The sequence below is a fragment of the Anopheles aquasalis genome, chromosome 3 (assembly GCF_943734665.1).
Source record: "Anopheles aquasalis chromosome 3, idAnoAquaMG_Q_19, whole genome shotgun sequence".
Lineage (NCBI taxonomy): Eukaryota > Metazoa > Arthropoda > Insecta > Diptera > Culicidae > Anopheles > Anopheles aquasalis.
The window spans coordinates 41,781,564-41,791,563 of NC_064878.1; the positions used below are offsets into that span (position 1 = coordinate 41,781,564).

Here is a 10,000-nt window from a genome sequence, read left to right on the forward strand (position 1 = left end):
GCTAACCATACAAACCTTTCTTCGAAGAGCTCCGATGCCAACGGAAACAATGTTGGACCATCATCGGACGGTACCGCGGAGCTGGGCAGGCGTGTCACGCGCGCCTCCCGGGCCATCAAGCGCATCGGAACGGTCGAGCTGGACGAGAAAACGAAAGCGCTGCTTTCGGCCGCCCAACCGAAACTCGTTTCTTTCGTCAAGAAGGGTAATCTTTCACCCCAGAAGCGCATCAACAGTCCGGCCAAACCACCAATCGTGCCCGCAAAGAAACTGTTCGCTGCACCGAAGGAACCGTCGACCACCACCACCACCACCAGCAGCAGCACCAGCGAGGCGAAGGAAACGATCGAGTTTTCGCCTCGCAACAACGTGAAAAATGTGGAAAAGGGAAACAAAGTTACTGGCGCCGCTGCTGCAGCGGTCGTCCGTTCGGTGGTGGCTAAAGATAAGGATAGTCTTACGGCCGAGGAGATACGTGGCAAGCTGTTGAGCCATCCGCGGCTGCCAGATCTGAAGGCAAAGCTAAAGGCCGTCCAGGATGGGATGAAGGAACTGAAGCGGATGGAACGGGAGCGCCTAGAGGGCAAGCAGCAGCTCAAGGCTCCCGCTAGTCCAGGTACGGCGGCCAAAAATCTGAAGCAATTCAACTCCCTCGAGGTGGAAGTGATGGTCAGGTAGGTTTCAGCGACGACCAAATATGTTGGCCTCTCCGCGACATTCGCTATTTAATGATGAATCTCATTTACAGCCCAAAGAAAACGTTCATGTCGCCAACGAAAATACTGAAGACACCGACCAAGAACGCGGCGTCACCATCGAAGAACATCACACCGAAGTCGCGTCTGTCGGAGCTAATGAGCCCCATCAAGGAGGCGTCGGCTGCCACACCCATTATGGCGAGCCCGAAGAAGGTGCCCGCTTATCAGCGTTTCCATGCGCTGGCCATTGCCGGACCACCTTCATTGCATCTACCGTACAAGTACCGCTCACTGCTGGAGCTGTTTAAATGCATCGATACGGTGATCTCGATGTTCCACAATCGCAAAGAGCAGATCACCTTCAAGAAGCTCAAACCGGCGGTACAGCGTATGGCGAGGAAGAACTTTTTCGAGTCTCATCTTGCCCAGATACAGGCCCTTTATCCGGGCGGGGCGTACGTGTTGAGCCAGGAGCTGACAAAGAACTACGGCTCGGCAACGAAGCACGAAACGTACCAGCTCGTGATACAGCCGAAGGTAGAAGCGGTGGTCGGTGATGGGAAAAAGGACGAGGATGCCAGTTTCTTGCGTACGCTGCAAAACCAACCGATGAATCCGCAAGTGATGCTAGACCGTCAGCATCGCTTCCATCGGTTGCTGCTGGAGAAGGTGAAAGATGCCCACGATGCGTTCCTCCGGGCACACGATCCACCACTAACGGTCGATCGCGAGAAGATTGTCCGTTGGCATACGGATTTCGATCTCGAAAGTTGTCCCGATATTGAGCAGGCGGAGCTGCCGAAACCACCAAATGTAGAGAAATTCTCGTCCGCCCGGGACGTGTTGTCGACGGCTCGGAATCTGTTTAACTGCGCTACCCCGATCGAACGGGCATTGCAGCGTTTGGAGGAGAAGAAGCAAAAAGAGGCAACGATTGCGGCCACAGCGTCTCTTGCGCTTAGCGAGACTGATACGCAAACGCAAAAACCACCAGCCAAAGTGAAAGAGGAACCATCGGCAGCGGCAGCAGCACCGACCGCATCGCTCGCCGAGTACGATGTGTTCAAGAACATCCCCAAAGCACTGCTGGAGAAGATCCGTGCCAAACAGGCCGCCAAGGCACTGGATCAGATGACCCGAAGGCCATCGCATGAGAAGGAAGCCATCAAGTACGGGCGACTGCCGGAACTGGCACGCCATTTGCGGAACATTTTCGTGACCGAGCGTAAAAATGTGCTTCCACTGGAGACACCGCTAGTGAAAATAGAAAACAGTTATCGGGGAAAGCTTACGTTGCAGGAACTGGAGGAACACATACGGCTGATTGCTCAGCTCGTACCGTTCTGGTTAACGCTACCCGAGGTGCGCAAGGTGAAGTACGCCAAGATAGCCAAGGATTGCGATCTCGCTAAAGTGATTGGCGTGCTGGAACGGAAAGCGAACGAAGCGGCTCAGTAAGGGTGCAAGGTGCGCGTTTGTGCACTTGATTCATCCCTTTCTCGCTCTATTTTCTGCATGTTTTCGTGTTGACTTTCGTACTGCAATTGCAATTTTACTCTTTAGCACTTTTGTCGTTCTAGCTTTTTAATGTTTAATGTTCATACCCCCCCGGGGACTGACACGATTGCACTTTAAGTTTATGTTACCGGACGTTAAGGACACAAAGTTAGATCGCCCACTGTTTACGCTATTGAACTCTTTTTTGTGTACCGTGTTTTTCCTTTTCTGACCAATCAATGTTTTGCGAGAGAAATAAAGCAATCAATAAAGATAATGACAGTGTTTGACAATCAATTGATAAGCTTGTTGGGGGTGGCACAAGAAAAATGAGTCACATCCCGGTTGATTCACTCTATCCGTTCGATACATCGCTTCGCATTTTATTAAAAATTACTTTATTAAAACATGACTAGCATAATTGCCACCTTCGGAATCCTCCACGTGGGCGGTTGGTGTGTCGCTATGCGCAGGTGCTAAGCGCAGCCTCTAAGCTCTCGCTCACGTTACGATTTCACTATCTTGATCAAACAACGGAGTGATCTGTGTCGTTCTTCTCTTGCGCATCAGCACGGCAATGATTCTGGGACAAACGAAGAAACCAAGAAACATAAATCATCGGGTTAATGCGTCGCGCTACGCGTCGGTCCGAATGTCCAGCAGAACTTACCCCACAAAGATGACGTTAATGGAAAAGATTCCGGACGCGACAAAGTTGAACACTTCCGGTTCCGTCGCTACGGTCGTGTTGTAGATGTAGGTGAACAGTGGTGCCGATGCAAGCGAAACCGTATTCGTCATAGCCATCGCAATCGAGTAAAACTTGGCGATCTCACCCGACGGGATGATGGCCGAACAGATCGCCATCAGTGCGGCCCCTTCCGTTGCCTTCAGCGGCGTAACACCGGTGGCCAGAAACAGTTGCCATCCGTGCCGTGCCAGCCCCTTAATGAGCGCATCGATCGCGTAGTTCATCACGGACAGCAACGCGAGCCACACGTCCGGCAGTTTGAGCAACGTTTTCAGCAACGAAATACCGATTACATTCCCAGCAACGATCGACAGCAACTCCACCGCCTGCCAGATGGTATAGTCCTGTATCGTCCAAGCGAAGACACGCCGGGTGTAGAGGAAAAACACGGTACCTCCACCTGCGCCCAGCACTGTCACGACACCGACCGCAATCGTCAGCCACACAATTCCGCGATCGTAAGCCGATCGTTTCTTGAAGAACGTCTTCAGCAGATCGCTCAGATGGCTGAGGCGGAAGATTTCCCGTAGCTGCCGGTGCACCATCTCCGGATCCGGCTGGATACTGTCCTCGAGGTAGTAATTCAGAAAGGCGCAACTAGCGGCCATCGAGCCAGCCGCCAAGAAGAACATTGTCGCTACACTGGTCAACTCCAGGATGAAGCTGCTCGACAGCAGCCCCACGAAGGCACCGAGCATGGTGCAAGCTTGTAGGATACCGATCCGTACCGTGCGGTTCTTTTCCGTCGTCACATCCGTCAGATAGCTAAAGATGGCGGCCATCAGAACGGTACTACCACCGAGCATGGCCGCCGGAATGTGCGCCACTACGTAGCACCACGGATCGACCAGGTAGTGCTTGGAGAGGAGCGACAGTATGCCGATCATAACGTACGTCGTGACGTAACCGACGGCCGGCATGATCATGGCCGGTTTGCGCCCATACTTATCCGACCACGGACCCATGAGCAGCGCACAGAGGGCCGGCAGTACCGACATCAGAATCGTGTTCATCATCCCGATCCGGGCCGCGTACGGTTGCACGATCGTCTCCAGGTTGGCCACATCCGACGAGTTGCTTTTCGTGCCCAACTGGGCGCATAGCTGTCGATCATAGCCCAGCGTGACGACGCACGACTGATAGATGATTTGATCGGCCAGTACAATTCCTTGAAAGAAAAAAAATAAATGTGTGACAAAAATAACCAAATATTGCAAGTCATACGCAATTCGCGACAGTCGCCTGTCGGGAAAGATGATAAAGTGGCGTGGCCGGGGCGAACTGTGACCGTTCGCACAATCGACAAGCGCGTACCTGATACACTGAGACCGAAACACATGAGAACCAAAATAGGTTCAAAGGAACAGTTACGTTCCGTGGTCGCCGTTTCCGTGCTTCCCATCGTTCCGGGTGATGGTATCGTTGGGTTTGCTTCCTGGTGCTGCGGTGACGGTTGCGATGGTGTTGTCAGCAGCGGCGTATCTTCATCACTGCCGTACAGGTCGGTGGTTTGTCGTTTTCGCGTGGCGGCTCTCTTCATGATGGCGAAAGGATAGGGATTTGCTGTCTACGTCCACTAATCCTACACCACACCGCACCTCAAAAACTAAGGCACTGGTAGCCTCCTACTTGCGTCGGCCGGTGTGTCACGTTGTGTGGAGCACGACTTTATCGCGCTATCGCGAGGGGGTCCGTTATCTTCGCACAAACTTACAGGTACCTCACCGGGTCTGCGCTGGGCAATGAGAATGAGTTGCGCGTCTCTCTCTCTCGAGACGATGGAAATGTGGATGAATCACACGCGCGCGTACTTGTTTTGATGATTTGGCCGCAAAAGAATCGAAATCATTTAGTCACAATGCACGTCAGCCTCACCGGAGAGCTGCTGCTTCACCGTGTCTCTACGCACAAGAATCGCATGGAATGGAATAGTGCTGGCAGCATAAGCTCAACGTCGAGTGATCATTATCGATATCGGAAACGAATCTATCACAACGTGTTGCGTTTTGCTTCGGTTGGATTGTTTACTCAACTTGATCTCGCGTCTATGCCCGCCGCTCTGTTGACGGAAACGGATCGACGGCTAATCGTCGCAATCGCGCAATGATACTGCACGTGGTGCCCGGCCTATGACGGACGGTGATGCGCCTCCATCGACTCACCACGAACGACTGGCTGGACTGGGTGGGGGTGGCCGCACGAAGCCTAAACTTCAAATTATCACAATCACCCCAACAATGTGAAATCGGAAGGGGTAACAACAGGCAGCCCACAGCCTCTCCCTGTCTCTCACACAGGTGTTAACACCCGTATCTCCCAGCCGGTTGTAGGTCGCACCGAAGCGAAAAGTCGCTGTAAATCATTATCGCGATTGATGCGAGGTGGAGGCGCGGCACGGGGTAATTATGACCAATTACTAATACACTGAATGGTTGGATGAACCACCGCCTGATAATGGTCGTTCGAGTGGGCGCGAGGGGCCGGTACTAGGAGGTGGAAGCCATTCTCGATGCAATGCACGCACCATGACGGTTGTGTCGCCGGGCAAAGCTGGTTCTTTCTTTGTTCAGGAAGAATGTGGAGAATGATGCTGTTGTGCCAAGGCGCTTGGCAGCATCACAAGTTATCGTAGGATCGAGAACCGATCGAGTAGAGCACGCATAAACATTCAAACATATTACAGTTAGTGTATTGCTGGCATTGCACATCCACTCTTCTCAAGTAGTTCCTGAATCACCCAGGATAATAGAATGATCGTAAGTTCAGTCTATACTGATGGATCATGTGCGAATTATGCCGCCTCAGAGAGTTGAAGGCGACAACAAATATAGCAGCATTCTAGGTCAACATAACGAGCAATGTCCGATCGCAAAGGGAGATCATGCGCTCCGGGTTGCGAGAGCAAGGTACCCTAACGAGAAACGGCATGAGCGAAAGATGGCATTAAATGATCGATTCTCAACCGAATAACCGTGGCTATCTGTTTATTTCGTAACAGCATAGCACCACAAACAAAACCACCACTGTAGTGATCTGGGCGGCTCCACCGATCGTATTGACCCGATGCGATCACCTGAAAAAGAACCTTTTGAACAAAAGAAATTATTGCACTGCTCAAGCAATGACACCTGCTGATAGCACTTGAGTCCAGAATCATTTGCTCTCTGGTGATGAGAGCCATTTACCGATCAAGGGGATTTCTGTATAAAAAAACAGAGTATTACAACATAATTATGAGTTGATGGATTGATGTGCCAGGATCATCACTGACTGATCATTGGTGTGGCCCTGCAAGACTTGCCCCCCGATGATGGCTGCGGGTGATTTGTATCAAGAAAACAGAAAAAAACGGACATATATTTGGCGCTATTTTGATAACCTATTGGTAGAACCGGGAACGGTACAGTTCGTCTTGCAGCAGGCATCCGGTGGCCAGTGATCAGTGTAACAGTGAACATCATGGAAGAAGGTCGCTCGGACAGTGTCTACTCCAGTGGCGAGGAGGACACGTTTGCGAAACAGAGTCAGCTCAGGCTACGGAATGCGGCACGGTGGCGAGAACAGAGCCAGTACGTGAGCTTCGAACCGGCCCTGCTGCTGATGTGCTTTGCCATGAGCCTCACAGGTGGGCTAGTGCAGAACGGTGTTTCGAAACGATCGTGAACATAGCGATGTGCTTTTTGTTGTGGCTTATCCTTTTTTGCAGAGGTTGTCCTCGCGAACCACATCATCCTCGAGACGTGCGCCAACGAAGGATTCGAAAAGGACGCCTGCCAGCTGTTGAACAGTGATGCAAACTCGACGGAACGTAAGGTGATTGAAACGCAAGTCCAACCGATCGCGGCCAATGTGACGATGACGATCGTTATCATTAAATCGGTGGTGCCGGTGTTGGGTGCTCTGCTGCTTGGTGCTTGGTCCGATCGGTACGGTCGCAAGCCAACTCTCCTCATCGCTAGTTCCGGTGCGTAAAATGCTCCGATGGACTACCATTCTGTCCCGCTGACCGCACTATCTATCATTATTGCAGGAGTTCTTTGTTCGTACGCTCTGCTGACTTTCCTTGCTTTCCTATCGATGCGGGTCACTGTGAGCCCTTGGTACTACACCGCCGCTTATCTTCCGTTCGCAATTCTGGGCGGAATGACCGTGATAACCGCGGCCGCATTCAGCTACCTGTCCGATGTGACGACCGAGCAGAACCGGACGATGAGGATGGGCTTCATGGAGGCGGCAATGATGATCGGTGCCTTGGTGGGCTTTCTCGCCAGCAGCTACATCCTGGAGTGTTTCAACGTAGCAATCACATTCGCGATCGCGACCACCGTGATCGTGCTGGCGATGGTGCACGTTGTTTTCCTCACCGAGGATAGCATCATCCTGACCACCAGCACGGGTTTGGGGGAGAAGATACGTGATCTGTTTTCGTTAAATCGCGTTCGTGAACTCTCCAGTACGCTGTTCATGCAACGGTCAGGCTATGTGCGCGAGATACTTTGGGGTGTCGTTATTCTGACCGCGCTGACGGAGTTTGCTGGTGGAACCGGTGGCATTTTCTACATGTACACGAGGCGAACGTTCGGTTGGGATTTGAAGCAATTTACGTACTTTCAATTCACCGATATTCTGATCATCATAGTGGGTAATGTCGTTGGCATACCGGTACTGAAGCAGGTGCGTACTGAGACGTGGTAATGAAGCTCGCTGTTGGGTTACATTTGGATTTTTTGTTTTTTTTTGTAGGTTCTACGCTGTTCCGACACCACCATTGCCCTGGTTTCTATTGCTAGCTATGCGATTGATTCGACCATCATGGGATTCGCAACCAACGGCTGGATGCTGTATCTGGCCACTTCGCTAACGGTTCTCAAGGGCACCGATGGTGCCGCCCTAATGACGATCTGCTCCACCATCCTTCCTGCCGGTGATATGGCCAAGTTTTTCTCCATGGCCCTCTCGCTAACGGCCGTCGTACCGCTCGTGTCTGCTCCGCTGTTCACGTACATTTACGATCTGACCATACAAACGGCCCCCGCGATGTTCAATTTTGTGTCCTCTGGCATCTTCATCCTGGGATTCGCGTTGATGATGTAAGTAGAACTGTTACTTGATCTGAATTGAAGAAAGTAGAAGCTGTTGTTGACTAATACGCGGCACCACGTGCGCTGTGCACGTTACTTTCATTTTCAGTGGAATCTCCCACCTTGTGCGCCGATTTTCTCAACCAGAACTGCTGCTGTGAGTTCCACGCAGTGGCCGTATGAGAGTATGAATCTGATTTTCGTCATCAATAAACCCTGAACTGACCAGTGAATGAAATTCTCGTGCGTTTCATTTCGTGTGCAATTTCAAATTTCCAGCTTGCGTGCGCTTTGCGTGTTTGAAGATCAGCTGATCAGCTGACAGTGGCTGGCCAGCTGTCAGCGAATTGCGTTGTTTTGTTATTGGTTTTTAGCGTCCTTCTGGGTAATTGTGCATTTCAAAGTGATAAGAAAAGAGACCCCGTCGACGGAGCGTTATCATCATCCCCTACCGTCAGCTGGGTTTAGCATTGTAGCTGGCTGGTGCGTGAACTGCAAAATTGTTACCGCCCTTCGCCCAGTGTTGACACAGTAACATTTTGTCACGGGCTACTGCGAATGTGCTCTCTCATTGCTCGCTCGAGGATCGCTGCGATCGACGACGAACGCTTTGTGTGCCTGCCTTTAGTTCGTTTGAGTCATTCTCGGCTTCGACTAGCAGTTAAGTGAGATAATGAGGGCCGGACTGACTTAAACATCCTTGAGCACAACAGTCGAGTGGGAAGATTATAGAAAGCGTTTTGACGAACATCGTACTGGTGTGAGCTGAAGCTGTTGGATTTTATTCTCTGCTAACTACATTCCGTGCATAATGGCTGGAAATGAGGACGAATCGGCTTCCACCAACGTATCGGATTCCACCGTGGAGCGTCCGGCTGGTCCGGAACAAAGACCAAAGCTGCTCACCATAGAACCAGCGGTGCTACTGATTTTCTTCGCTTGGAACGTATCAGGTAATCCAGTTGTCCGCTCGAGTACCGAGAGGGGTTCATTCATTTTCGTTTATTTGTCCTTTACAGCGGCCGTATTTGCAAACCAGATCGTGTACCAAACGTGTACGGTTACACTGGGGAAGAATGAATCGCTTTGCGCGCAGCTTGGGACGGAAAACGAAACGAAAGAGGTGCAGGATCTCGAGAAACTGGTGCAACCATACTCGGCCAACATTTTGATGGCGAAATCTTTGGTCGAATCGATCGTTCCGGCACTGTGCAGCATGCTGATTGGACCGTGGTCCGATCGATACGGCCGAAAACCGGTTATTATAGCTTGCTTCACGGGAGCGTTTCTCACCTACGCGATCGTGGCGCTCATCAGCTTCCTTTCCATGCGCATCGCCATCAACCCGTGGTTCTACATTGTTGCCTCCGTCACGACGGCCCTGTCCGGTGGTACCTGCGCCCTAATAACGGTCATCTTTTGCTACATTGCAGATATCACGACGGAAAGCAATCGTGCCATGAAGTAAGTAGAGTAGAGTAGAGTTCCTGCGTCTAATATCCTAAACAGACCGTGATTAAATAACGTCATGTTCTTTTGCAGAATGGCATTTTTAGAAGCCTCAATATTCGCCGGACTGCTAATCGGAACGTTAAGCAGCAGTTTTATTCTCCGCTGGACTAACGCCTGCACGGTGTTTACGGCAGGAGCCGTTTCGGTGTTTCTTGCATTGGTGTACATAATATATTTCATCGAGGAAAGCATCAAACCGAACGATCTCGGTGTAGCTAACAGCAAGCTGCGTGAACTATTTCGTTGGGAGTTGGTAACGGAACTGACGCAAACATGCTTCAAGCGTCGCCCAAATTATGATCGGCTCATCATTTGGCTAACGATAGGCGCGCTAGGACTCAACATTCTTGCGATGGGTAGGTCACCGATAAGGAAGGTTTTTTTTCAGGGTTGTCTCATCCGCTATACTTTTCCATTGCAGATGGTACACAAACGGTGTATTTGTTGTTCCTGCGCGAACA

The 10,000-nt window shown here is 51.2% G+C and overlaps 4 protein-coding genes across 5 annotated transcripts in view; 3 read left to right on the forward strand and 1 right to left on the reverse strand.

Annotated features, from left to right (window-relative positions):
• Window positions 1–2,472, forward strand: part of LOC126578188 (DNA replication factor Cdt1) — a 2,767-nt gene extending 295 nt beyond the window's left edge. The window contains exons 1-2 of one of the 2 annotated variants that reach the window (XM_050240510.1): window positions 1–674; window positions 749–2,472. The exon at window positions 1–674 is cut by the window's left edge and continues 295 nt beyond it. In XM_050240510.1, coding sequence (XP_050096467.1) covers window positions 1–674; window positions 749–2,156 — 2,082 coding nt within the window. In that variant the 3' untranslated portion in view covers window positions 2,157–2,472. The remainder of the gene's footprint in view (window positions 675–748) is intronic. The other variant, XM_050240511.1, reaches the window with a different exon arrangement.
• A 72-nt stretch (window positions 2,473–2,544) lies between these two features.
• LOC126578189 (proton-coupled folate transporter-like) lies at window positions 2,545–5,098 on the reverse strand. The gene is made up of 3 exons (XM_050240512.1): window positions 4,261–5,098; window positions 2,866–4,114; window positions 2,545–2,778 (listed from the first exon to the last, which is right to left on the reverse strand). The coding sequence occupies exons 1-3, from the start codon at window positions 4,484–4,486 to the stop codon at window positions 2,697–2,699; spliced, it is 1,557 nt and encodes a 518-aa protein (XP_050096469.1). The 5' UTR covers window positions 4,487–5,098; the 3' UTR covers window positions 2,545–2,696.
• A 1,307-nt stretch (window positions 5,099–6,405) lies between these two features.
• On the forward strand, window positions 6,406–8,242 carry LOC126578190 (proton-coupled folate transporter-like). The gene is made up of 5 exons (XM_050240513.1): window positions 6,406–6,571; window positions 6,653–6,910; window positions 6,977–7,620; window positions 7,690–8,036; window positions 8,137–8,242. Exons 1-5 carry the CDS (start codon window positions 6,406–6,408, stop codon window positions 8,186–8,188), a joined length of 1,467 nt encoding a protein of 488 aa, XP_050096470.1. The 3' UTR covers window positions 8,189–8,242.
• A 163-nt stretch (window positions 8,243–8,405) lies between these two features.
• Window positions 8,406–10,000, forward strand: part of LOC126578191 (proton-coupled folate transporter-like) — a 2,303-nt gene continuing 708 nt past the window's right edge. Inside the window, exons 1-4 of the mRNA XM_050240514.1 lie at window positions 8,406–8,980; window positions 9,047–9,491; window positions 9,570–9,895; window positions 9,961–10,000. The exon at window positions 9,961–10,000 is cut by the window's right edge and continues 444 nt beyond it. Coding sequence (XP_050096471.1) covers window positions 8,839–8,980; window positions 9,047–9,491; window positions 9,570–9,895; window positions 9,961–10,000 — 953 coding nt within the window. The 5' untranslated portion in view covers window positions 8,406–8,838. The remainder of the gene's footprint in view (window positions 8,981–9,046; window positions 9,492–9,569; window positions 9,896–9,960) is intronic.

What these genes read in the sequence shown, in the direction of transcription:
- LOC126578189 (XM_050240512.1), bottom strand. Translation starts at nt 4,486, where the DNA reads ATGAAGAGAGCCGCCACGCGAAAACGACAAACCACCGACCTGTACGGC. An exon ending in TTTCGGTCTCAGTGTATCAG is followed by an intron (nt 4,115 to 4,260) that starts GTACGCGCTTGT and finishes TTTTCTTTCAAG; the next exon opens with GAATTGTACTGGCCGATCAA. An exon ending in ATTAACGTCATCTTTGTGGG is followed by an intron (nt 2,779 to 2,865) that starts GTAAGTTCTGCT and finishes CGTTTGTCCCAG; the next exon opens with AATCATTGCCGTGCTGATGC.
- LOC126578190 (XM_050240513.1), top strand. Translation starts at nt 6,406, where the DNA reads ATGGAAGAAGGTCGCTCGGACAGTGTCTACTCCAGTGGCGAGGAGGAC. An exon ending in CTTTGCCATGAGCCTCACAG is followed by an intron (nt 6,572 to 6,652) that starts GTGGGCTAGTGC and finishes CCTTTTTTGCAG; the next exon opens with AGGTTGTCCTCGCGAACCAC. An exon ending in TCTCCTCATCGCTAGTTCCG is followed by an intron (nt 6,911 to 6,976) that starts GTGCGTAAAATG and finishes TCATTATTGCAG; the next exon opens with GAGTTCTTTGTTCGTACGCT.